This window comes from Mya arenaria, chromosome 2 (assembly GCF_026914265.1).
Source record: "Mya arenaria isolate MELC-2E11 chromosome 2, ASM2691426v1".
NCBI classification, from domain to species: Eukaryota; Metazoa; Mollusca; class Bivalvia; order Myida; family Myidae; genus Mya; species Mya arenaria.
This window is the reverse complement of record NC_069123.1, coordinates 34,971,871-34,999,328: the sequence shown is the minus strand read 5'-3', so window position 1 is coordinate 34,999,328 and position 27,458 is coordinate 34,971,871. Positions and strand designations below refer to the sequence as shown.

The window sequence follows — 27,458 nt, the reverse complement described above, 5'->3', positions numbered from 1 at the left end:
AACACCAAAACCACAATGATGATTATGCCCAATCTGTGCCAACATGTTTGTTAACATAACCCCTTCATCGTCAAGGAAAAGAATGTGCACTTCTAAAAAAGCCGACGTAGTGCCAAAAGCCCCACATTATCGCAACCATAACCCCATTTCAGAGACAACCAAACACATCAGTAGCTTTTATAAAGCGGATTAAGTGCGAAGAAACACAGTTTGGTAACATACTTTCGACGCTTTCAGCGCATTCATTAAGTTGATTTAATCGATCTTTTGTGAAATTTGCATACGCTTTCAAAAACTACTACGAGACTACTTTCTGCTTCAATTATAATCGAAATGGGATATCACCAAAATAATGCAGTATAATAAAGTTTCACCATTCGCTTACAATAAATGTTACATATCCGCTTTACTTGTTAAACTTTATACATATGTTACTTGAATGCCAAATACGCGTGTGGATTTAATATCAGACGTCACAATTAAATTGCCTTTAGTATACTATATGAGCTTAAAAATTATAAATAATACAATATATTGAATGTTAAGAATGCTACATCGGATAAGAAATGTGGATGGTATATAAGACTGTTACATATTCATGCTTTCATCACCTTAAATTATTTTTCGTAACCTTTTAATTTTTTATTGAATACTTCCCTGTGTTGTCACTATGGATAATATACAGGGGTAACTATATTTTCTAAAATACAGCTCGCGAATTACAATTCTATGCTTATTTTTCTATCACACGCCAAATGTGTGACTCATCAGGTGAGACTGTAATCAACACTCGAAATCGCGTGTGTTTCGTCGTTCGCATTATCATTTTACAGTGTTTTATCTATGATACCCCATAACATTACTCAACATTGTTACAATATCATTTCTCGATACGTCAGTTAGTAATTATATTACGGTGTCATAGTTGTTAATCTTCAGGGTATATATCCAAGGTCAAGGTAATAATTCACAGGCCAGAGTCGTGTGTATGAAGGGAAAACGTAACACAAGCTTTGAATGAACATTTGACATTTATTAATGTCATAAACTTGTTTATACTAAATATAAAATGAAGAGTCGATAACATGTGTAATATAACATCTCCCGAAATACATGTTTGGGTGGATCAATCCGCCAGTTCAAAAGTAGGTTATAATGTAAAAAAGGGGGAGAACCTAAAAAATATTTATGAAGATTAGGATTCAGGACATTGTAACAAAACATATGGTAAGAAAATACGATGAAAAAAAATAATGGTTTAAAACAATGTGTTGTACCTTCAAAATAGAGCCTAATAAAACCGAACGAAGTACAAGCATCAGTTCATTCCTTGAATGAAACGAATATAGTAACATCAGTTCAATCGTTGACCTGTTAAACTGGCAGACAATACGTAGAAGGAGGTGGTGGAGATGGAGGCGGTGAGTTTTAAGAAAATTTAAAAAGAAATGACGAGTCTGGCGGAAACGCTAATTTCTTATCAGAAGTGGCTTACCAGACATAGCGATTAGTTGTTAAGTAATACTTGAGATTACGCTAAAGGGCGCTTAGCTGAGGCAATAATTTATTCAATAGATAACTGCTGAAATGGTTAAACCCGCGAAACTTATACTTGAACAATGTCATAAATTATTTTATGTTGAAATAAAATTTCATGTATGTATTATCCAAGGTATCGTATGGATAAAGAGATAAAGAATCACAAGCTTTGAATAAAAATAGGGCAATCATTAATACCATAAAAATGATTATACGAAATATCGTTCAATGAAACAGTCGATAGCATGTGTAATATAACATTTCCAGGCGTCCATATCTAGATGAACCAATCCGCCACGAGGAGAATCCTCCGTTGATTGAACTATTTATTTACATATTTAAAAGTGCACTGCAAAATATAGTCCCTGTGTTGATGCCCTTCACCTTGATGTTTTTCCAATTCCATGTCGAGGCTAAAGAACTCGAGGTTCCATACTTGTTTTTTACAGTGTATAGCTTCGTATATAGTTCTATTTAAATTTAATAACATGTTTGATTTATGCAAACGCAAAATGCAAGTCTTAAAACCAAAATATCTTCTGAAATAAGGTCTCTACTTTTTAAACACAACGAGCTTTGTTAACGTTGACGTCGTGAGCGGCAGCTCAAGTTTTTCTAAAGTTTGTTGATATATTTTTTCAGCAAATCTTTCGTCTTTCTTGACATCTTCAATCAAATCTTCTATTTTACCATTTATCTTTGCGGTCAGGGTAAGAATATCAACATCTCTATTGCTTTCATCCAGAACGGAATCCACAAAAGCCTGGATTAAAAATGAACCCCTCACTGCATCACTTGGTTGCACGCTAGTTGTGTTTTCTTGGGCAAATCCGGTGTATGTCAGAAATTTCTCATGCTGTGTGTTTGCCAGAAGTTGTGGAATAGTGCTTGTAATGATCAACATGTCGGCGTCAGTTGGTATCTTTTTTGTCTTTGGCTCGGCTTCTCTTCCACCATCTGGTAATGCCTTAGTTGTGAATGTTTTGGGTAGAAGACGGGTGTCCCCAGCTTGGAAAACAAACACCTTGGGTTTCCCAGCCATATGTGAAGACTTTTTGACAGAGTTGTAGATTTCATCTATTGGCAATGAACCGTCATCAAATTTAAAGGGTAGGGAGGAAGTGGATTCCTGGGAGACATCTATGACACCAAGGAAAAAGAAAAGGAAACAATTAAAGTCCTGTGCCTTTGTCTCGGAGAATTCCGTCAGGATTTTTACAATTTTATCCTTATCATTGTCCCTAAATATTTCATCTTCAATATCAACACCAAATTTCGTTTTGCAAAGATTTCTGATAATGTTGAGATCAACATCTTCCATGTCACTGTGTTCGATTGGCACTTTTATACTCTCATTTTCGCGTAGTTTCCTTTTGTTCACAAACACTGCAACGTACACTTTTCCTGTTTTATAGTATTTGTCTTCCATCATTCGAAATGACTGCAAGCGAAAAAGAACCTTGATAAATAAATAGTCTTCTCGGTGTTTTTTACCAAACTAGGTCGGTGAACATTTTTATTAAACTTAAGAAAACATGTAAACAGATCATTGTATAACTCCAAGAAATAAAGGTCACATATATACATAACAGCATAGAACTAAGTTGATAGAAGTACATACCTCATTGATTTGTCACAATAAATATTCTTAAAAAGATTTGAAATAATCTAATGAATTAATTTTAACAGAAAGAAGTTTACCTTTTCATATGTAAACTACGGTATTCCAAATGAAATAACACAATTTACTTCCGGGTTGAAAGCTCATATGCTAGACTGAAATGGCCGTAGTCATCTACACAACTATTTTATCGGAAAACCTTTCGGTAAGTAATATAACTTAATCGATTAATTACTTAACGTTCTGTACCTTACAATTAGAAAAAGGAACTTAATTAAAGATTTAAAAAGAAGTAACCATTTGACCGTGTTATGATTTTCCCAACCGACATCGCAATTTATTTCATGGAATTATACTAGTGGAATAAAGAAGCTGTGCATCCAAAGAACACAAGTTATAAAATTATTTAGTTAGTTAGTTAGTTAGTTAGTTAGTTAGTTAGCTAGTTAGTTAGTTAGTTAGTTAGTTAGTTAGTTAGTTAGTTAGTAAGTTAGTTAGTGAGTTAGTTAGTGAGTTAGTTACTTAGTTAGTTAGTTAGTTAGTTAGTTAGTGAGTTAGTTAGTTAGTTAGTTAGTTAGTTAGTTAGTTAGTGAGTTAGTGAGTTAGTGAGTTAGTTAGTTAGTTAGTTAGTTAGTTAGTTAGTAAGTTAGTTAGCTAGCTAGCTAGCTAGCTAGCTAGCTAGTTAGTTAGTTAGTTAGTTAGTTAGTTAGTTAGTTAGTTAGTTAGTTAGTTAGTTAGTTAGTTAGTTAGTTAGTTAGTTAGTTTGTTAGTTAGTTAGTTAGTTAGTTAGTTAGTTAGTTAGTTAGTTAGTTAGTTAGTTAGTTAGTTAGTTAGTTAGTTAGTTAGTTAGTTAGTTAGTTAGTTAGTTAGTTAGTTAGTTAGTTAGTTAGTTAGTTAGTTAGTTAGTTAGTAAGTTAGTTAGTTAGTTAGTTAGATAGTTAGTTAGTTAGTTAGTTAGTTAGTTAGTTAGTTAGTTAGTTAGTTAGTTAGTTAATGAGTTAGTTAATTAGTTAGTTAATTAGTTAGTTAGTTAGTTAGTTAGTTAGTTAGTTAGTTAGTTAGTTAGTTAGTTAGTTAGTTAGTTAGTTAGTTAGTTAGTTAGTTAGTTAGTTAGTTAGTTAGTTAGTTTCTTAGTTACTTAGTTACTTAGTTACTTAGTTAGTTAATTAGCTAGCTAAACGCCGGTTTTGGAAATATTTGATTGATCGTGTAAGTTGGAGTTGAAACATAAAACAATCGCTAGGAGTCGCTGGCCCGGCCTTATGTACACAGGCCTTTCATTAACAAAAAGCGAGTACGTCAAATTGACGATTGGGGCAAATGGAGATAAAAAATACCCCACAGCTTCCTACTTTGTACCAACGAAACACATGCAATGTCAGTGAAGTTTGAATTACCAAACACGTACTATTTAATGATTTCTCTTGCGACCAACTGTCCCATAGAAAATGTTCGTAGCTCATGTTAAAACTCAGTTCCTCTCAAACACGTACTATTTAATGAATTCTCTTGCGACCAACTGTCCCATAGAAAATGTTCGTAGCTCATGCTAAAATTTAGTTCCTCTCAAACACGTACTATTTAATGAATTCTCTTGCGACCAACTGGCCCATAGAAAATGTTCGTAGCTCATGCTGAAATTTAGTTCCTCTCAAACACGTACTATTTAATGAATTCTCTTGCGACCAACTGTCCCATAGAAAATGTTCGTAGCTCATGCTAAAATTTAGTTCCTCTCAAACACGTACTATTTAATGAATTCTCTTGCGACCAACTGTCCCATAGAAAATGTTCGTAGCTCATGCTAAAATTTAGTTCCTCTCAAACACGTACTATTTAATGAATTCTCTTGCGACCAACTGTCCCATAGAAAATGTTCGTAGCTCATGCTAAAATTTAGTTCCTCTCAAACACGTACTATTTAATGAATTCTCTTGCGACCAACTGTCCCAAATAAATGTTTGTAGCTCATGCTAAAATTTAGTTCCTCTCAAACACGTACTACTTATTGATTTCTCTTGCGACCAACTGTCCCAAAGAAATGCTCGTAGCTCATGCTGAAATTTAGTTTCTCTCAATTAAAAAGGAACAATGCTATCAAAATGGATAACACCGTCGCTGTATGCAAATGAATATAAGCATATCTCAAATACATTCTTATTTAAACCTTGCATGTAATGAATATGCATGTCGCAATATCACGAGTGGACCACTTCCGGTTAACGTATACAGTACACCACTGTTTCTGATCTTACGATAAATCAAGAACCGTTTACGAGAATAATTCTGAAATTTACGATATAGAACCAAATTTCCGTATATTCAAAATACGGATTTTCTTCAAAAACAGTTTCAGGGTGAGGAATCACGTGACTTCAAAGGGTTCTCACATGGGTCAACACGGGTCACAACTGAAAAAAAAAGAAAAAAAAAGAAGTGACGTTAACTTCTAAATAAAAAAACTCAACTGTTCCTTAACAAAACATTAAATTACTACAACCCGCGTAACTTTGTTTGATTTGCAATCAAGTATTGAAACATGCATAGTTTTTTTTCTAATTCGAAAAAACATTCATTTTGATAAACTGGAATAAATGAAAGACATAAAAATGTTATATAACCCAATTTTCTTTAAAAAAGGTGTCTTTAAAAAATACGTGCTAAACAAAAATAAAACATTTTACCCACAAGAACATTTCGAACTGTTTACCTACCGCGGTCATAAACTACACAAACTACTAACCTTCGATTCCGGAAGTCACGTAATAATTATCATAATATCAATTTAAAAAAATGCTAACGCTCATGTTAGCTAAAAGGGCATGCATAAATCCACACGCAATAAACATCGCAAAATACGGTAGTCCGTATTCCACTCCTTCCACTCTTGTGACGTCACGTCATAACAAGTATCGTTGCACGATGTTAAAATGACGTCATAAAACAAAAAGTGCGTCGTTTAAATGACATATATTTTGAAAACATGTCGCTTTTAAGTTATCTAACCAGTAATGTATATAATAAAAGGATTATTAGTACTGCGTTTTGATCCGGAATGTCGTATTCGACTCTCGTGGATTTTGGCAGATTTTTCTTTCACTTGGCTTGCGCCTCGTGAAATCCAAATCTGCAGAAATCCACTTGAGTCGAATACAACCTCCCGGATCAAAACGCAGTACGAATAACCCTATTGTATCACTGTTTTTAAAAGGAAAACCTGGTATCGTTAAATCGTTTTGTTTTAATTATCTAACATTAACGGGATTCGACTATATATTTACGAGTGACACCAACTATTGATTCACACAGTACTCAACGCCGACGCCAATAATTTGAATCATATAGCACGTGAAATATTAAATTTCTATGCACTATGCAAACTTGAAAAAGGCGGAAAATATGAAAACGTTAATTCGGGAAATACCGAATCACTGTGTACACACGAAATACTGTAACTTCTAATTATCCTAACAGGTCACAGTCTAACTCACAAAGTTGTCTCTTAATTCCCATGACTCGTTGATAGCATCATAGTGTCATTTGAGCCTGCCATATGATTAGCCAAGCCATTGACTGCCATGTGTAGATAGCAATTTATTACACTTTATCTCATGAATGGCAATTAAGTATAAACATGTTTAAAATACTTAATGGCTGGCGGGGTATACCGAGCAGATATCTATTTGTCATGTTTTGTCAACTGATAACATATACATAGATAAACAAATGTACATCAGTTTCGATACTTGCTCGTTCTTTCATTCCTCAAAGAATTGTCTCCGGAAGTATTTTATCTACGACATAACGTCCTACATTAAAACGCACTCAAAATTACCACTTATGTCCATGTCGAGGTAATGTTGGTCATTGATCAGGTTGTAAATAAACAAACTTTCTTACGGTTTTGTATATACGAGTACAATCGTAGAGAAACTTTACCCGGAAAACATTCTTTAGAGTGAGTATGAAGTTAATGTATGTTTGATCAATTTGGCCATTCTTAATGATTAAAATTTTACTTCATGTCTTCTAACTTGAATTGTTTTACAACGATTTTGAAGAGCGTTATAGTAAATTGTTCTAAGTCACACGAAATATGTTTTTCATTTTTCTTCAAAGAACATAATAATGTAATGTACATTTGTATAACTTGATAAAGTACGTATATATGAATCATAAAATCATATGTTTTCTATACATCTTTGTTAAGGAGCTTATGGGTGATGAGGCCCGACATCTAGTGGTGCGAGACAAATCCTGTAAATCTGGATGACAAACGGGCAGAGGTTTCTGAGTTTTCCCCAGAAGGAGGGTTTTATCCCAGTTTTTCCTCGGCCAGTCGACCACGTCTGTAAGCTCCATTTTTGTCAAACATGTTGTTAATAAGACATACTTTGGTCATGTTGCAAGTTCATGCTGTATGTGTTCATCGGTTTCCCAAGTGCTTCACTCACTGTGACTTCCAAAATAATACCATTGAAAAGTATTGATTGTGTTGTTTTCTATAGGAGGTTATATGGTATTCAGGGAATTCCCATTTCCGTCATGTTCGTATATATTTGTGTGAAATGAACATATGCAAATATAACAAATGATCACAAAGTTGAGGAAATTGTTACGAACACCAAACAGAACAGGGAAAGGAAAACCAGCAAAAACTTAAACAAAAACACATTTTATTTAAAATCGTTTTATAAAAGAAATTAAAAATAAATTCAGTAAAAATAATGCTGATATTTAAAAACATATAAAACATAATGTCAAAAGTCCAAAAGCTCACACTATATCTTCACGGATCCTTGTACATAATGTCCACAGAGCTAAATACACATCAATTATTAAACACAGTGTTTTAAAACTATTTAAATCAAACAGGTTGAAATAAAATAATCACATAACAATTTAATATTTTCCAAGTGTTTTTTTTTCTTTAAATGTTCTAGCACTGCTTCAAACCAACGACCTAAGATCAGAAAAGTTTGCGCTTATATAAGAAATAAAATTGTTAAAAAACAAACTACAAAAACTTCAAGAACTTAAACTTAAGTTCTTAATTAGAATCTGGTTTACTGTAAAATGTCTATACGTGGAATAAATTCTTAATGAAACTGATAAATACATTTATAAAATGTCATGGGAAAAATAGTTTAATTCAATAAATCTGCGTCCCATGACAAGGAACTAGATAACTAAACAATGAAGTGCTGAATTTAAAATACTTCCACATGTTACAAAAAAACTAAGATTGTTGTCATTTGTACCGTTAATACAGATTTAAGATACTTGAACTTAAGACTAAGATACAATGGGCAAGTTCAAAATAGCATTGAATCATAAACTATGAGAAAAAGCGGAAAGGAGTGTAAGGACTTGTTTACAGCAACGCGAACAAAAATAGAATAACAACACAATCTTAAGTAAGTCCTTACTTGTTTTCATTTGGGTAACTATGCCAACATATCTAAATATACCTTTGATTTTATTGGCCTTTTAGTTCCAACTGAAATAAAAGAACTATTATCAAGAAAATTGAAATGACAAGATTTCCGCGTAATTTGATATACGCCTTCATCATGGTCAGAGGCATAACGTGTAACTTCTACGGTTTATTCGCAGGGTCGAACTTTGCCGAAACATTATGCCTAATGACCAGTGCCACCAAGTTTGATACTGTAATAGTATGCAAATAAGAACGGTCACCATGTTGCATCATGATTGGTTAATGAATTCAAGTATTGACTGCAAAAGCTTAAGTTGACGCTGCGGTCGACACCGCAACCGACGACAAAGGTAATACCTATAAAGTGCCTTTTCATGCAATAACAAAGTAAATCAAAAGTTGTACAAAGGGGAAGAACTCGTCTATAATAAATAAAGAATAACAATCGAACTGAATGAATAATGTGGCTAAGGAAGGTCAAAATACTTACATACTGATATCGTTAAATTTCAAAACAAAACACAATCATCTAACACTGTTAATTAATAAATGTAAGAAACAATAAACAAATTCTACTAACAATAATGCAAAAAAGAGGAAAGGTTGCTTTGTCCAAAAAATAATTTTCCGAGCATAACATTCATTCGATTAATGTGAGCAATTTTGTGAAACAATATATCTGAACATGATAAGAACAATTGATAAAACCTTCTACGAAACCAGTATACCAAAAATGTACATCAATATAGCTGCAATTACACCTGCTATTACTATGGATAAAAACTTGCAAAGGTATTCTTGAACATTCAATTTAACACAAACAAAGATAATAATAATAAGAGGCGCCGATGTATAAGCAACCCGAGTTAGAAAAGCAATGATCAACTCTGTCTTAGACGGGGTTTCATCTGTATCGGAAACGGCCTTGTTTGTCGAAACGTTGTCCAATTCATCGCGTTTTGTTTCGTGCATTTCTGTATGGTCATGAGTTTTTTCACCAGTACCGAAAACTGTTAGATGCAACTGCTTGTATTCGTTTCCGCCTGAAATGTTAAATATAGAAGTGATATAAATCTTATTTTTAATGAAAAGATCAAAACTGGTAGAGCTAAAGACATAAACTGCATTGTCATAATAAAATCCCGGTGACACACTGATTTCGGATTAGGCGCCTGTACCTGCCCGAACTTTGCAATAAGTTGACGAAGTAACACGGCGGTCGCGAGGGTAATGTGGCCCTTTAGCGATCTGCTTGGCACGCGTACGATTTCCAAAAATAGCATATGAGAATCTAACGATGTCCGTGGGAGATCCACAAGCCCTGTACAATGTGTAAATGTCAAAACAACGGCATAGGCGGCCCAGGGACGCCGTGCAACGTCCATAAGATAAGCATGCGGTACCAAGCTTATTCGACAATCCATTATGTAGTCACAACTACATGAAAGCGCACCACGCGGGCCCAGTCAAATATGTACCCAGACAACACAAAATGCCGCAGATCCCAACAAAAACGATGTTTGAAATCGTGGAGAAAGTAGTAAGGGGCTTGGTTGATATGTAACCGATATGTGACCGTACAATACGTTAAACTAATCCATACATGAACTTCGTTTTTGCAACTATAGTATACCGTAGAATAAATGCATATACCTTTGTCAGTTTTTCCTGTAAGTTCTAAAGTCCATTTTCCAGCATCGTTTTCATTCCAAAACATCGGCGTTGCAAACTTTATGTGTTCACGTTCAGTTTCTGCACTGATCGGTTCTGTCTCGTAAGCTAGATTAATGCTTGTGCCGCTTGATGAAGTTAACCTTACAAACGTCTTCTCTTCCAAGGTATATGTTGGTATGTCAACGGTGACATATTCGACCTGCGTTATTTTTACGCTGTTGTTCTTCGTAGAATATCCAACAAACACTTCCTTTTGCCTATCAACGCTAATTCTGCAAGTTCATTGAAAATAACCAGCATATCAGCGGTTGGATGCAAATTATATGTTGCCATTATGTAATATTAATATTAAACACGCACCAATATACGTGTTTGATAAACATAAATTATAATCGAAATCTAAAGAGACACGACAATAGTCAAACATCTATGGCGAGATTGCTTAAAGTCACAAGATACAAGACCCTACAGTCTCTCAACGTTATACACACAACGTCAAAGACGGTTTGCATATACATTACGATTTCTTTATGCAGAAGTGGGTGGGGAAGACCAAATATTAAAACGTCTCAAAATTTCATATATTATTCAGTTTTGAGGAACAATATTTTTAGGAAGTAAAACATACATCCTTTGCAACATATTTTGGTGTAATAAGAAGTTGATCAAATTTTACGAAAGAATATTTTATCAGATTTTGGACCAAATTACATTTGCAGTTTTTTTGGAAGAGTCTGTCGACAAAATTAATATGTTTTGTGTCGAAATGGCCAAGACTACTTAATCAACAATATCTTGTAAGTTCCTTTAGGCCACAACAAATTGATAATTTGTTCGTCGGATTTGCCGCACCTAAAATTCGAAAAACGAAAAAAAATTAAAAAAAACTTTTTTTTGCGCCCGCACTTACTATTTGGCCGCGCATATTATTTAATTTTTTTTACTTCTGAATTTCCTCTATTTTCTGAAGTTTTTTTACTTAAAATTTGAACCTGCAACGTCGACTTCGCCTTTTTTGAAGGTATTTCCATGTTTTACATTATCCGCGAGCAAACTTTCCTCGTGTCAGGACAAAATCAGGTCCGGGTAACCGCAAAACAGCCGATATTTGTTGACAGTCTTTTTTGTCGGGAATATTTTGCAGGACGCACCGTTGTTATCTATTTCCGGTATTAATTTGCAGGATACTTTCAGTTTTCGTTAATGTAAAATACACATTTTTAATTGAAAATCAGTGTCATAGTCAATGGATTATAGTCTTCAGTAAACAGTTTCACAGCGTCGAAGGCAATAATTATTTATGTGTGTTTTAAGTAATTCATTGTTTTGTACTCAAAATTTAGTGTTAAATAATAACTAAATCAGATTTTGAGTGCAAAACTTATATTAAAATACACGGACACTCGACTTACAACAAATGAACATGTTTTCGTGAGTTATTTTTTAAATTCTAAAATGCATTTCTCAGTTTTATACTCGTAATTGATAAAAATAGAAGGACTTGTAAATGTTTCAGAAACAGTCTGTATTTATGCACCATTAAATTGTAACCATCCGCCCCCCTCCCCCCCCCCCCGGGGTTGGCTGGACCGAAAGTCAAAGTCCCCGCTATTCCCCGGACCTTGGGGGGTCGTGGTTACAATTGACTAGTGCATTACACATACATGTACAGTATAAAAATAACATCAGTAAAATCAGAAAATAAAACCTTTTATAAGTAAAATGACTGTTTTAATTTTCTCAATTCTTTGTTCTTATCCACTTGTTTTCTTTGATCGATTTGTAGTAAAGTGGCCTGTTATTAAAGTGGCCTGTTTCTTACGGGCATTGAAGCTATGGAGGGTGTCATGATTTTCTTTTTCAAAGCACGGACCTATAAACCATTGGTTCGTGGTAAAGGCGAGGTCTTGAAAGGGAAACATCTTTATTCCACCACCTGCTCTAATATAATGACCGGTGCCACATTTGCAGATTTGTTTAATACTGCTTCAGTTGTGTTGTCCCGCAATTTAATCGGCAGTGTCTTAAGTAATAGTAAAGCACTGGATCTTATTGCCATTTGTTATATATTGAGACAGATTTTCATGTGATACAATCAAAACCTTTTCATTTATATTTAAACTAAGAACCTATGTTTAACTAAGAACCTATGTTTGCAATTAAAAAGCATTTCTTGACATATTGCATGATAAATTTAGTAAGAAATAAACTTTTTAATTTTTATTTTATTTTTCGCCTTGCGCTCGCCTCTGAATTGCCTTAAATTTAAAAAAAAGTATTTTAATTTTTTTTTCGCTCGCTCGCTCCTACTTTTTTTGGGCAAAATCCGTAGAACAAATGATCAATTTGTTGTGGCCTTACAGGTATATTTATAAATAAGACAAATATTCAATAAATTAATGAAAATAGTAATTACATTAATTTCCTGATTACAAAGTGCAACTATTGTTTTTTAAAAGCTGAAATATCCACATAGCCTCAAAAAGTTTTGATTGGGTAGTACTGACAATTTTAACACAAACCCATATTTATTGTGTATAAAGACATTTCCGGAAAAATCGCCAAATGCTTTTTAATAGGAAATCTGATCAAATAGTATTTCCTAAAATTTTCTCAAGTTCTAATAATTAACATATGCTGTAATGGATATATGTATTATGCTCGCTTATGTTGAACCTCAAAACTAGATAAAAAATTGTTTGTTTTTTTTCATTTTATGTTTTCGTCCTTAAAGCAACTTTTTCACTGTAGACGGTTATCGCTGTGGAATGGTCAGCTCAGCAAGTGCCAAACATATGGCCCATAAAATGAGAGATTCGAGTTATGTAACCCTTCGACATTATTATTAGGCGGGTCACAGGCAAAAAGAAAAACATAGTACAAACACAAAATGGCAGAAATCCGTCACCATACGTATTGAAACATTTTTTACCAAACAACTACTTAATATCCATATCATACAAGGCAAATCAGGCATTTTATGTTCGGATGTTTGTCCTACCTTTTCAGAACCACTCGGTGTTTAAGCATTTCTTTAGCTTTGGACCATTCTGATACTAGCTTCACAGCTTTCTGAACATCGACATATCCAAACCCAAAAACGTCGTGGACTGTAAAAATTTATACAAAATGCATTATATAGCAGTGCATCAAATGGCACAACTTAACTAATTTGTCAAATTCAAGGTACTAAGCGAGGTTTTCGAAGAGCAAAGACAAAAACAACAAACATAGCATCAAATTATTTCAGAGCGATGTAAAAAACAGTTTTTTAAAAATAACATTTCTTCTTTTTTCAATAAATTACTTCGAACGCACCGTCGACAAATATTAACTTTAACTAAAATTAAAGGCACTCATATAAAGGAATAAAATATGCTTATCGAGAAACATTCAATAATGCTCTGATTCGTAAATTATGTGTGGGATACAGCCTAGAAAAATATGCGTTTCGCTAAATTGCCATACCGATATTGTGTACTGTCGGAATTATCAGACTAAATAATAATAGTATGTGTAAATTTAATGACAGACGGTGCAAGAAATTGACTTACAATATAGGCCAGCGCCATTCCTCTTAAAATGTTTTGCTTCAGTTAAACCTTCATGTGTAGCTGATTTTACAAGTATATGTTGTACATCTCTCCATGACAAGTCTTTGTCATGCTTTTTCCTGAAATTCGATAGCGAAATATAATCGGCTGGTACTAACATGTGCTTGTGTAGTATCTTAAGTTGCAAGCCCTTTACCTTGCGTACCGAAAACTTACATGCTTGTATCTGATTCCCGTGTAACAAATAGTATTTACGTAATATAGTATACTGTTTATAGTGACATTATTGTTCACTTTATGTATTGTGTCCTACCTCTTGCGTACCAAGTACTTCAAAAAAAACTTTTTTGGTAATGCGAGACGAAAGAGGGATTTTTGACACTTTGCAATAAAACAAGTATCATAATAAACGTATACTCTTGTAGGCGTTGTACGTTTGAATGAAACCGAGAAAAATGCTATTAATCTACATACCCGGCATCTAAAATGAGCGCACAAATGCCTGCTACTTTTGCTGTAGTAGCAGAGGATCCACCAAACTTATTCCAGCATTTACGTCCTTTTTCATTGAAGGCAGTAATCTAATAACAAACCGATTTAAAAACACAATAACAAACGTGACAAACGAATGTAATAGCACTTATCTTCTATTTTATGTGAATATAACGATTTATGGATACACCGCGTATGACTTTTAGAAAATAAAGGCATCAATACAGGACATATCACGTATCTAAAGATTGGTTGTCTGTGTGAAAATATTTCCAGAAAGCACTAAATACTGGTACTGGTATCAAATTAGTGCTATCTTCATATATAAATGTCATAACAGAGACGGCATCATAAAAATGCTATTAAAAAATGAAACAATGGAAACCACAGGGGCAAGCCAAGTGGACTCAAATTTGACCTGTTTATAGACAAACTGATCAAGGCCAAGCAAACACCAAACAAGAGACACACCGTTTCAAGATAACCCACATTAAACAACTATCAAACTGTCGTCATTGTTATATATGGTGGCGTAACCGTCATGGTATATAATAATACACCAAGGGTTTAAACCGGTTAAGGGGTACTTTAACCTCACACGATTGAAAAAGTAGACGTGATCGTTATTCATATTTACCATATTTTCAGACGATCTCGTGCGCCCTTGCCCGAAGGAAGAAACAAGCGTAGCAGAATTTGCATACGCGGTTTTGGGTACTTTTCCTCGTACTCCGATGTTGTTGACTGCAATTGTGTAGATGCTATTGGCAAAGCCATTGCCCCGTCGACCAGCAGGGAACACATAAATACTCCCTTGTCCATTTCGTCCCTATGTAGAAAACAATAAGCGTCTTCATGATACAATGGACACTACAGTGACAAACATAGTCCAGCTTGTTAAGTTTATAAAAGCCCAGTTCAGCTTTGCCATTTTGCACCAAATTTGAGTTACAAAATACGCTGTATCAAATTGACTACGAGGTTTTGAATATACTTACCCTTTTTATACCTTCTTTAATCGCCGATGCCGATCCAATATCTAACGGCTTGAAAGAGCTGCTAAAGTCCCAGCTGTTGGAATATATGTCGATTCGGTCGTGTCTATACGCCAAGGCTTTTGACAGACTATCATCAAAAACAACTGGTCTATCCCACATAAACTTAACCACCTTGCCAAGTTTCAAAGCTGCAAGAAAAAATGATTGGACTGTTGAACTAAAAACAAACGCATTGATTGTAATAAGTACATACTTGCAATATTTTGGTTTGAGGCGTACGACATTAATTTGAAATAACCAATACATACGGACAATTTTTGCTTCTGGAGCGACCCCAGCGCTGCAAAGATTGTTTCCTCTCACACCAGCAATAACAGAACCACAGTCGTTCCCATGACTGAAAACAGAGTGTTGTAAAATGTTTTGTATCATGAATATATCAAACTTTTCAACATTTCAACAAATATGCATTAAATACATTTTCTTTACTTGGTTGTTCCGAAAGATTCGTAGTAGTTAGGGAAATGGTCTGGAGAGACATCAGTGTTATTGTTGACAATGTTCCACCGCAAAGACATCTCCTGAGCATCGAGAAAACAACGCCAAAAGTTAAATTGCATGTCTATACTTTTTTGACTACAGTGATCTCGTTCATAACGACATCAATGACATCGTTACCAAAATATGCTTTTCATTTCTAACAAGGATAAATCAATAAGTTAAACTTGACAATTAAAACTAAAAGTTGTTTATGCGCGTCATAAAGTCAACATAATAATGTCTTTGCTATGTTTCTATAGTAATTAGTCCCAGATATTTTATAGATGCAAACAATATATGTATCTGTTTTCACATACTATGTTCGGGTAGAGCTCCGGATGATGAACATCCATTCCAATATCTGTGACAGCAATTAATATGTTGTGTCCTGTCACAGAAGATCTCCAAACTTCATCAACTCTTTCCTGTTGATCCCAATAGGGTGGACAGACCAGCAAACTCTTTAATCAAAAACAAAACATTGTTAATGCCTATAATAAACATCCAGATTAGTATGTTTTAAACACAAACTGGTACGAATCAGAATGTTCGTGTTTTTCCTATATTTAAATATGTGCCCGTATTCTTTTTAATGTTCAAAACATCATGTAAACGAAATCCACAACTGTGTGTGAGGTTAAATGTAAATCTACCTATGAAGTGCTTAGTATAATGAACGTAACCTCGCGCCTCTACGACTACGGTAGGCTATGATTGAGATACATAGATCACCCGAACTGGTTTTAAAAGATATAACCAGGAGTATTTTACTGACTGAGAACTATGCTACCGTACATACATGGGCTTCATCCACAGAGTGCTGCTTCGCGCTGTACTGAACCATTCTGAAGTAAAGCGCCGAACTTTTCCTCGTCAGATGTTTAGTCGCTATAGTATGTCTTTTGTCATTTCCTACTAGTAACCTGCGACACTGCTCAATTTGTTTTATCTGTAGAAATAGACATGATGTATTAGCCCAGAAAATAATTTACATGAATATATGAATATATTACGAAAAGGGAATGTTAAGCAACAAACGAGATGAAAGAAATGACGTTTTCTCGTGTTGTGCTGGATTAATAAATATAAACTGTTATATGTTATAGAATATTTGCAATTCTTTTACATTGATAAGAGTCTTCCAAATGATTGTTCGTTAAATATGGCTACTTCATGGCACATGCAGAGTTTGGCAAAGGAAAGTGTTTTTTTTTCTTTTTGTTGTTAGCTATAACTAGGGTATACTATTGCGTGTTAACTGAAAAAAGAAACTAGCTTATTGCGGGGATCCCAGCATGGAAAATAATTATTGGTATTCCAACTTAAGATATAATATACATTTATAATTACAACCAGAACATCGCCGGGATTCCAGCAGGGAAATTTGAATTATTTTTTTTTCAACTTAAGAGATTAATCATATTCATAATATACTTACTTTTCCTTTAATGTTATATTTGAGTATCTCCAGTTCCAAGTTAGTTGCTCTGAATATGGTACTACTTTCATTTTCGAAAATGTGCAAGTTATCAACGACCTGTAAAGCAATACAAAGAAAGGTTTACAGACGGCAAATGTACATTGCTATTCCGTATTGTTATGTTCTTAAACAATCAAATAACTTGTGTAATCAACACCTGTACATGTTTCAATTATATAGTTAAATAGTTGAACAAGATGAAATGAAATATTACCTTGCTATGGTATATAAGAGAATGAGTTTTAAGCTCATCTTGAACAAGGCCTAAGTCGTCTGGACGCAAATGAACAAAAAACCGGTTCGTAACATCTCTTAAAGAATCATTCCCACCATTTGTACTATAATAGCCATAACATAATCCTTGAACATTTAATAAAAAAAACACAGCAATACGAATAACTATCATATTAGTTTGCTTCGTGTCTAAATGTTTAATAACTACGAATATAAGATCTGTGTGGTCTCTATTGAAACCGACATGTGATATCTCCAAAACATTCATTCAACTATAATTTAACTAGCCTAAACTCCTTGCGATTGATTGTAAACTATCCGTTTTACGAGAAAGGAAGTTAAATGTATTATCCTTCCTTTTACAGTTTGGTGACATAAGAAACACAATTACTCAGTGTACTTTATTCAGACTTATATTTAACAAGTTTGTTCCGAACATACTGAATAATGATAATGATATTAGTGAACAAGAAGAGTTAGTAAGTTCAGAGTTTGTTCATTATGAACAAAAATACACATACATAAAACTGCCCTCGATACAAAATAATGAATTTGAAGAAAGTTATATACGAAAATGATTGAAACGGATGGTAAATCTTTAATTATCCGTACAACACATGTATGCATCCACCGCATTATTTATATTTTGTAGCCCTAAACATTGATATTGAATGTTTCACTCGGCGGGATCTCTCTGTTCATAATTAATATAGTAAACGGTGTTGTAAAAAGCAACACAAACTGATGTTTATTTTCCATCTCCACTTAACGGGTGAGAATGTTATCAAAACTCGAAATGACATGTATAGTAGCAGTTCACTTTATCATATATTTGTTTTATTCATAATCGACATAAGTTAACTCCAAACTGTGACAAGATGATAATTGAAAACGTGAGTCAGTAATAACTTTACAACGCATATCAAAATATTCTCGGTGTGTTTGGTGTACTTGACCTTGACTTTTATCAATTGAAGGTCCTCGCGTAAATTGTCATTTCTGTGTATTTGTTTATAGAGTGTGTAGTCCTCGTATACATCATCATAGTTATACATTCATTCCATGGCATGAATTTACAAATTTGCATCCATATTAGCTGTCTAAACACAAAATGGAGAACTGAACATCAAATATACCTTTTGATGTTAGGTGTCTACTTTTTAAACACAACGAGTTTTGTTAACGTTGACGTCGTGAGCGGCAGCTCAAGTTTGTCTAAAATTTGTTGATTTATTTTATCATCAAATCTTTCGTCCTTCTTGACATCTTCAATCAAATCTTCTATTTTACCATTCATCACTGTGGTCAAGGTAAGAATATCAGCATCTCTGTTGCTTTCGTCCAGAACGGAATCCACAAAAGCCTGGATTAAAAATGAACCCCTCACTGCATCACTTGGTTGCACGCTCGTTGTGGCTTTGGGGGCAAATCCTGTATAAGTCTGAAACCTTTCATGGTTTGTGTTTGCCAGAAGTTGTGGAATTGTGCTTGTAATGATCAACATGTCGGCGTCAGTAGGTATTTTCTTTGTCTTCGGCTCGACTTCTTTTCCATATGGTATTGCCTTTGTCATTGATGTTGAGGGTAAAAGACGGGTGTCTCCAGCTTGGAAAGCAAACACCTTGGGTTTTCCAGCCATATCTGAAGACTTTTTGACGGAGTTGTAGATTTCATCTATTGGCAAGAAACCGTCATCGGATTTATAGGTTTGGGAGTCAGTGGCTCCCTGTGAATCACCTATGAAACCAAGGAAAAAGAAAAGGAAACAATCAAAGTCCTTTGCCCTTGTCTCGGAAAAAGCCTTCAGTTTTTTTAGAATTTCATCCTTATTATTGTTCCTAACAATTTCATCTTCAATATCAACACCAAATTTCGTTTTGCAAAGGTTTCTGATAATGTTGAGATCAACATCTTCCTCGTCACTGCATTCGATTGGCACTTTTAAACTCGCGTTTGGGTTTTGTTTCCTTTTGTTCAAGAACACTGCAACGTACACTTTTCCTGTTTTATAGTATTTGTCTTCCATATTTCGAACGACTGCAACCGAAAAAGAAAAAAAAACATATCATATACTTTAATTAATAAATAGTCTTCTCGGTCTTTATTTGTCCAAACTAGGTCCGTGAACATTTTTATTAAACTTAAGAATCATGTAAACGGGGCATTTAATAACACTAAGAAATAAAGGTTAATATACGCATTACAGCATAGGACGAATTTGATAGAAGTACATACCTGATTGAATTGTCACAATAAATATTCTTAAAAAGCTTTTAAATAACCCAATGAGTTATTTTAAACAGAAAGAAGTATACCTTGTCATATACAGCTTACAGTAATCCACATGAAATAACACAACTTCCGGGTTGAAAGCTCAAGTGTCTATGCTAGACTGAAATGGTCGCAGTCAACTACACAACTAGTTTTATCGTAAAACCTTTCGGTAAGTAATAAAACTGAATCGATTCATTACTTTTGTAACGTTTTGTACCTTACAATTAGATAAAGGAACTTAATTAAATATTTAAAAAGAAGTAACCATTTGACCGTGTTATGATTTTTTTCCAACCGACAGCGCAATTTATATCATGGAATTATACTAGCGGAATAAAGAAGCTGTGCATGCAAAGAACACCAGTTCTAAAATTACTATTTCTGCTACCAGTATGTCATTTCGACTTATTATTCGATGTCAGCAAATATATAATATTTAAAGAATTGACAGCCGTTGTTTAAGGACAATCAATTGGAACAATGTAACACAATAGTTGTTACCAAAATAGAGTACAAAAAGAATGACTGATGCCACGACATGTTTTAAGGTCATGATAAGTTATATATCCCATGGTACGCAGAGTTGTGTTATCAGCGTTTAGCTCGTTTGTTTTTCATTCAATAATGTTACTTATCGTTGTATCATTATCTACTAATGTGTAACATAAAGTTAGTTAGTTAGTTAGCTAGCGTTAGTAGAGTGAGTGAGTGAGTGAGTGAGTGAGTGAGTGAGTGAGTGAGTGAGTGAGTGAGTGAGTGAGTGAGTGAGTGAGTGAGTGAGTGAGTGAGTGAGTGAGTGAGTGAGTGAGTGAGTGAGTGAGTGAGTGAGTGAGTGAGTGAGTCAGCGAGTCAGCGAGTCAGCGAGTTGGTTGGTTGGTTGGTTAGTTAGTTAGTTAGTTAGTTAGTTAGTTAGTTAGTTAGTTAGTTAGTTTGTTAGTTAGTTAGTTAGTAAGTTAGTTAGTTAGTTAGTTAGTTAAGTGTGGTAGTTAGTTAGTTAGTTAGTTAGTTAGTTAGTTAGTTAGTTAGTTAGTTAGTTAGTTAGTTAGTTAGTTAGTTAGTTAGTTAGTTAGTTAGTTAAGTGTGGTAGTTAGTTAGTTAGTTAGTTAGTTAGTTAGTTAGTTAGTTAGTTAGTTAGTTAGTTAGTTAGTTAGTTAGTTAGTTAGTTAGTTAGTTAGTTAGTTAGTTAGTTAGTTAGTTAGTTAGTTAGTTAGTTAGTTAGTTAGTTAGTTAGGTAGTTAGTTAGTTAGTTAGTTAGTTAGTTAGGTAGGTAGTTAGTTAGTTAGTTAGTTAGTTAGTTAGTAAGTTAGTTAGTTAGTTAGTTAGTTAGTTAGTTAGTTAGTTAGTTAGTTAGTTAGTTAGTTAGTTAGTTAGTTAGTTAGTTAGTTAGTTAGTTAGTTAGTTAGTTAGTTAGTTAGTTAGTTAGTTAGTTAGTTAGTTAGTTAGTTAGTTAGTTAGTTAGTTAGTTAGTTTATATATGTTCATATGTAGCCTACAGTATTCCACATGAAATAACACAATTTACTTCCGGGTTGAAAGCTCATATGCTAGACTGAAATGGTCGCAGTCATCTACACAGCTATTCTATCGGAAAACCTTTCGATAAGTAATATAACTGAATCGAATAATTACTTAACGTTATGTACCTTATAATTAGAAAAAGGAACTTTTTTAAAGATTTAAAAAGAAGTAACCATTTGACCGTGTTAAGATTTTCCCAACCGACATCGCAATTTATTTCATGGAATTATACTAGTGGAAAAAAGAAGCTGTGCATCCAAAGAACACAAGTTCTAAAATTAGTTAGTTAGTTAGTTAGTTAGTTAGTTAGTTAGTTAGTTAGTTAGTTAGTTAGTTTGTTAGTTAGTTAGTTAGTTAGTTAGTTAGTTAGTTAGTTAGTTAGTTAGTTAGTCAGTTAGTTAGTTAGTTAGTTAGTTAGTTAGTTAGTTAGTTTGTTAGTTAGTTTGTTAGTTAGTTTGTTAGTTTGTTAGTTAGTTAGATAGTTTGTTAGTTAGTTAGTTAGTTAGTTAGTTAGTTAGTTAGTTAGTTAGTTAGTTAGTTAGTTAGTTAGTTAGTTAGTTAGTTAGTTAGTTAGTTAGTTAGTTAGTTAGTTAGTTAGTTAGTTAGTTAGTTAGTTAGTTAGTTAGTTAGTTAGTTAGTTAGTTAGTTAGTTAGTTAGTTAGTTAGTTAGTTAGTTAGTTAGTTAGTTAGTTAGTTAGTTAGTTAGTTAGTTAGTTAGTTAGTTAGTTAGTTAGTTAGTTAGTTAGTTAGTTTGTTAACATTCATTTAGCAATCATAAAATTTCAAGTTCAAAATACTTACGATAACTCGCTTATCTCTCAATCGTATCTTACCCGCCCATACTTATTTTTCTATTTACATATATGTGCTTATTTATATGTACACGTTTCTTCTTCTTCGTTTTCTTCTTCTTCCTTTTCGTTTTCTTCATCTTCTGATTAATCAAAATATTAATAATCATGATGCATGTGTGTTTACGCGAAATCGTGTAATTTAATGAGATACTAACTAAATAACATTAAATTCAGTTATTTTAATTTTACATTTCAGTCAAAACAAACTCCTTGGTCTTGCTCACAGCAGACAATATTCGGAAGGATGTCGACCCAGTTTTCATCGAACCGGAAGTAACGGAAGATTTTCTAACCATGTCTGGTGACGAATTGAGCATTCAACATATATTTCACCAGACGTTCAACTCCAAGAGTATTCCGCACGTGAACATTCATCTGATCATGTCCTTTATACAGCATAACCGGAACTGGACCTATTTTTTCTGTACGGACTCATCTGCATGGAAGCTTATATAAGAACGATTTAAAAAGTTATTGCATACTAGGGATAACAACAAGAAGGGATTTTATCGCGCCGATGCTTTGCGGTATTTCGTACTTCATGAGTTTTGTGAAATTAACGTCGACTTGGACATTCAGTGTTTGCGACCCCTATAACGCGTCACAAATACATATTCGGCAATATTCCATAAAGAACCATTCGAACAATCATTGTTTCTTTATAAAATGCCATTGTTTGTTAACAATGACATTATGATGTCGCCCTCAAAAGTCTGTTTTAGAAATGTTTGATTGATCCTGTAAGCTGGTGTAGAAACAAAAACAATTGCCAGAAGTCGCTGGTCCGGTTTTATGTACACAGGCCTTTCTTTAACAAAACGCGAGTACGTCAAATTGACCATTGGGGCAAATGGAGAATAAAAAACTACACAGCGTCCTACTCGTAGTGCATGCTGAAATTTAGTTTCTCTAAAACACGTACTACATAATAAATTCTCTTGAAACCAACTGTTCCATAAAATGCTCGTAGCTCATGCTGAAATTTAGTTTCTCTCAATTAAAACGGAACTGCTATCGAAACGGACAAAGCCGTCGCTAGGTGAAACATCACTCGCAGTGAGTACAATTTTTCATACAGATTATTATGTATTTGTGTCATAGTATTTATTAAAGGTCACTATGTTTTCGCTGGTGCGCACGTTCCGAAAAAATCGTGTTATATTATTGTATAATATAAGTGATTTGTTATATTAACCATGAACCAAGCGGTGTTAATTCTGTAGTACAACGCAATTTTAATATTGTTCTGGTAATGGTAATCTAAGCGAGATAATTTATGTCATAGTATTTATTAAAGGTCACTATGTTTTCGCTGATGCGCACGTTCCGAAAAATCGTGTGATATCATTATATAATATAAGTGATTTGTTATATTAACCATGAACCAAGCGGTGTTATTTCTGTAGTACAACGCAATTTTAATATTGTTCTGGTAATGGCAATCTAAGCGAGATAATACTCAAAAGTCACCCTACTTGTTCAATACAGTTGTCTGTGCTGTATAACGTCAATACGTATGTTCTGTTGATACTGTAGGCATTTATTGATATTATCAATATTGAACGTTAGTGAAAATACTTATAAATGTTTAATTTATACAAGGCCACAAACGTTATATGCTTGCTGAGTAATTATTATATCAAGCAGTTCTAGAATGTTACTAGCGTTATTATTTCAGTTAAAACTCAGCTTTATTACTTTATCGAACGTAACGTGGTTCTGCTCTGAACAATGGCTTGACTCAGACTGACTGCCAACGAAAACCGTAGCGCTTTTATACTCGCACAGCAACTGTAGGTTGGCGAAACGCAACTGCCAAGAAAAATGATGGAAAAGCCACCCAAAACGTTGGCAGTGCCAACCAAAATGATGGCAGTGACAACAAATTGAACGGCAGTCATGTGACAACCACAACAAAAGAACGTTTTAAGAAATTAATGGCAGCCATCTGTAAACATTTGCAACTGATACAAAGAAAGACTCTGAGTTTTGGAATGTAAACATAAACAATCAAAAGCATGAGTCACCTTATACACGACGGCACTTGACTTTAAAACAGCGGAATTTGCGCAAAATAACAAAAATGGTTGACATTGTTCGTGTTCAGAAACTTATAATAAATAATGCAAGAAATATGGATATAACGTCGCACCAGCGGTGAGAAAAACAAAGCATTTTAACATCAACATATCGAGGAAAGCTATTGTTGAACATTTTAAATTTAAAAGCATGCCTATGTTGAAAAAGCTCACTAAATGCTTACAATTACTTGGTTGGGTAAAGTTTATCCGTAGTGCACTTTTGACGAATGTAAATATAGAGTCATATCATGATATTTTTCCCCTCCGATTGTCATCGAGTTCTGAATGGAATCTGGTAGGTGTTAAATAAGATCAATTCTAATATAATAGGTTACAATTATAATGTTTATTTATGTATTAATGTAAATAACAATAACAAATTTAACTTTAAATTTATGTATCTTGTGTCCAAAGATCTGGGTACAACACTTTTCCGTATTTTTATGTACTTAAACAATCACGTAACTTGTTAAATCAACATGAGTACGGGTTTCTGATATACAATTTTATAGTAAGATGAAATAAAATACTTCATTTCTATGGTATATAAGAGAATGGGTTTTAAGCTCATCTTGAACAAGGCCTTAGTCGTCTGGACACAAATGAACGAAAACCCGATTCGTAACATCACATAAAGAAACATTCCCAGCATATGTACTATAATTACCGTAACATACTTCATGAAAATATAATAAAACAAACACAGGAATACGACGAACTATCATATTAGTTTGCTTCATGTCCAAACGTTTAAAAACAACGAATGTATCAACTGTATCATCTCTATTGTAATCGAAATGTGATATCACCAAAACATTTATGTAACTATGTTTAAACTAGTCTAAACTCCTTGCGATTGATTGTAAACAATCTGCTTTACGAGAATGGAAGTCACATGTATTATCTAACTTCCTTTTATAGTTTGGTGACATAAGAAACACAATTGGACTCAGAGTGTACTTTATATCGACTTACACTTAACACGTTTGTTATCAATACAAATGGAAAATAATAATGATATCAGTGAACAAGAAGAGTTAGTAGTTCGGTTCATTATGAACAAATATATACATATAAAAAATGAACGAAATAAAATATAATGAATTGAAAGAAAGTTATATAAGAACATAATTAAAAAGATGGTAAATCTTTAATTATCCGAATAACATATATTATTTATTTTTGTAGCTACAAACATTGATAATGAAAATTTTACTCTGCGGGATCTCTCTATTCATACACTACATTGTATACGGTGTTGTAAAATGCAGCATGCGAATTTCAATCCAGTGTTTATTTTCGATTCCCACATCGAATGTGTTACTCAAAGTTAAAAATGTTATTGAAATTCGAAACCACATGTATGTCCCGCAGTTCACATCTTTATGATACATTGTTTTATTTATCGACATAAGTTAACTCCAAACTGTTATAAGATGTTGGAAACGTGAGTCAGTAATAACTTTACAAAACACATCAAAATATTCTCGGTGTGTTTGTGTACTTTATATTGTTTTCTTTTGAAGGTCCACGTGTATAGTGACGATTCTGTGTATTAGTTTCTTGTAGTGTGTAGTCCTCGCATACATCGTCATAGTTATTCACGAATGTCAACACAAATATTACCATCATATATACCTTTTGATGTTAGGTCAACTTTTTAAAGACAACGAGCTTTGTTAACGTTGACGTCGTGAACGGCAGCTCAAGTTTGTCTAAAATTTGTTGATTTATTTCATCACGAAATCTTTCGTCCTTCTTGACCTCTTCAATCAAATCTTCTATTTTACCATTTATCTTTGTGGTCAAGGTAAGAATATCAACATCTCTGTTGCTTTCGTCCAGAACGAAATCCACAAAAGCCTGGATTAAAAATGAGCCCCTCACTGCATCACTTGGTTGCACGCCAGTTGTGGCTTTGGGGTCAAACCCTGTATAAGTCTGAAACCTTTCATGGTTTGTGTTTGCCAGAAGTTGTGGAATTGTGCTTGTTATGATCAACATATCGGCGTCAGTTGGTATTTTCTTTGTCTTTGCCTGGGGTTCTTCTTCAATTAGAAATGACTTATCCATGTACGGAGTGGGTAGAAGACGGGTGTCCTCAGCTTGGAAAACAAACACCTTGGGTTTTCCAGCCATATCTGAAGACTTTTTGACGGAGTTGTAGATTTCATCTATTGGTAAGAAACCGTCATCGGATTTAAAGGTTTGGGAGTCGGTGGCTCCCTGTGAATCATCTATGAAACCAAGGAAAAAGAAAAGGAAGCAATCAAAGTCCTTTGCCCTTGTCTCGGAAAAAGCCTTAAGTTGTTTTAGAATGTCATCCTTATTATTGTTCCTAACAATTTCATTTTCAATATCATCACCAAATTTCGTTTTGCAAAGATTTCTGATAATGTTGAGATCGACATCTTCCTCGTCACTGCATTCGATTGGCACTTTTAAACTCACGTTTGGGTTTTGTTTCCTTTTGTTCAAGAACACTGCAACGTACACTTTTCCTGTTTTATAGTATTTGTCTTCCATCATTCGAAATGACTACAACTGAAAAAGAAACAAAAATCATATCATATACCTAAATTGTCTTATCTGTGTTTATTCGACCAAACTAGGTCAGTGAACATCGTTATTAAACTTAACATGTAAACAGAGCATTGAATAACACTAAGAAATGAAGGTTAATATACACATAACAGCATAGAATTAAGTTGAAAGAAGTACATACCTGATTGAATTATCACAATAGATATTCTTAAAAATATTTGAAATAATCTAATGAGTTACTTTAAACAAAATGAAGTATACCTTGTCATATGTACCCTACAATATTCCACATGAAATAACACAATTTACTTCCGGGTACAAAGCTCCTATGCTAGACTGAAATGGTCGTAGTTGGCTACACAACTATTTTATCGGAAAACCTTTCGGTAAGTCATATGATTGAATCGATTAACTACTTAACGTTCTGTACCTTACAATTAGAAAAAGTAACTTAATTAAAGATTTAAAAAGAAGTAACCATTTGACCGTGTTATGATTTTTCCCAACCGACAGCGCAATTTATTTCAAGAAATTATAATCGCTGAATAAAGAAGCTGTGCATGCAAAGAACACCAGTTCTGAAATTAGTTAGTTAGTTAGTTAGTTAGTTAGTTA

The 27,458-nt window shown here is 33.8% G+C and overlaps 4 protein-coding genes across 7 annotated transcripts; all 4 read right to left on the bottom strand.

Moving 5' to 3' along the window:
• Positions 1–1,018: 1,018 nt before the first annotated feature.
• Positions 1,019–3,344, bottom strand: LOC128246606 (uncharacterized). Of its 2 annotated transcripts, none has more exons than XM_052964899.1 (2): positions 3,241–3,344; positions 1,019–2,980 (listed from the first exon to the last, which is right to left on the bottom strand). In XM_052964899.1, the coding sequence occupies exon 2, from the start codon at positions 2,969–2,971 to the stop codon at positions 2,093–2,095; it is 879 nt and encodes a 292-aa protein (XP_052820859.1). In that variant the 5' UTR covers positions 2,972–2,980; positions 3,241–3,344; the 3' UTR covers positions 1,019–2,092. The 2 variants fall into 2 exon arrangements, with proteins under 2 accessions (XP_052820859.1, XP_052820868.1); XM_052964908.1 differs by having other exon boundaries at positions 3,161–3,255.
• Positions 3,345–7,825: 4,481 nt separating this feature from the next.
• LOC128246592 (neuroendocrine convertase 2-like) lies at positions 7,826–17,954 on the bottom strand. Its single transcript, XM_052964862.1, has 13 exons — positions 17,553–17,954; positions 17,297–17,395; positions 16,658–16,807; positions 16,176–16,319; positions 15,808–15,899; positions 15,627–15,715; positions 15,319–15,506; positions 14,958–15,149; positions 14,303–14,409; positions 13,829–13,947; positions 13,276–13,384; positions 10,254–10,546; positions 7,826–9,643 (listed from the first exon to the last, which is right to left on the bottom strand). Exons 1-13 carry the CDS (start codon positions 17,838–17,840, stop codon positions 9,312–9,314), a joined length of 2,202 nt encoding a protein of 733 aa, XP_052820822.1. The 5' UTR covers positions 17,841–17,954; the 3' UTR covers positions 7,826–9,311.
• Positions 17,955–18,048: 94 nt separating this feature from the next.
• On the bottom strand, positions 18,049–20,077 carry LOC128246601 (uncharacterized). Of its 2 annotated transcripts, none has more exons than XM_052964876.1 (2): positions 19,888–20,077; positions 18,049–19,609 (listed from the first exon to the last, which is right to left on the bottom strand). In XM_052964876.1, exon 2 carries the CDS (start codon positions 19,596–19,598, stop codon positions 18,726–18,728), a length of 873 nt encoding a protein of 290 aa, XP_052820836.1. In that variant the 5' UTR covers positions 19,599–19,609; positions 19,888–20,077; the 3' UTR covers positions 18,049–18,725. The 2 variants fall into 2 exon arrangements, with proteins under 2 accessions (XP_052820836.1, XP_052820846.1); XM_052964886.1 differs by having other exon boundaries at positions 19,808–19,897.
• Positions 20,078–24,529: 4,452 nt separating this feature from the next.
• Positions 24,530–27,185, bottom strand: LOC128218096 (uncharacterized). Of its 2 annotated transcripts, none has more exons than XM_052925639.1 (2): positions 27,105–27,185; positions 24,530–26,843 (listed from the first exon to the last, which is right to left on the bottom strand). In XM_052925639.1, the coding sequence occupies exon 2, from the start codon at positions 26,826–26,828 to the stop codon at positions 25,947–25,949; it is 882 nt and encodes a 293-aa protein (XP_052781599.1). In that variant the 5' UTR covers positions 26,829–26,843; positions 27,105–27,185; the 3' UTR covers positions 24,530–25,946. The 2 variants fall into 2 exon arrangements, with proteins under 2 accessions (XP_052781599.1, XP_052781604.1); XM_052925644.1 differs by having other exon boundaries at positions 27,025–27,143.
• Positions 27,186–27,458: the final 273 nt, after the last annotated feature.

Coding starts and splice junctions, on each gene's coding strand:
- LOC128246601 (XM_052964876.1), bottom strand. CDS start 19,598: ATGGAAGACAAATACTATAAAACAGGAAAAGTGTACGTTGCAGTGTTC.
- LOC128246592 (XM_052964862.1), bottom strand. CDS start 17,840: ATGAATGTTTTGGAGATATCACATGTCGGTTTCAATAGAGACCACACA. Junction 15,716..15,807: donor GAATCTTTCGGAACAACCAA/GTAAAGAAAATG, acceptor CTCTGTTTTCAG/TCATGGGAACGACTGTGGTT. Junction 15,150..15,318: donor TTAAAGAAGGTATAAAAAGG/GTAAGTATATTC, acceptor TTTTCTACATAG/GGACGAAATGGACAAGGGAG.
- LOC128218096 (XM_052925639.1), bottom strand. CDS start 26,828: ATGATGGAAGACAAATACTATAAAACAGGAAAAGTGTACGTTGCAGTG.
- LOC128246606 (XM_052964899.1), bottom strand. CDS start 2,971: ATGATGGAAGACAAATACTATAAAACAGGAAAAGTGTACGTTGCAGTG.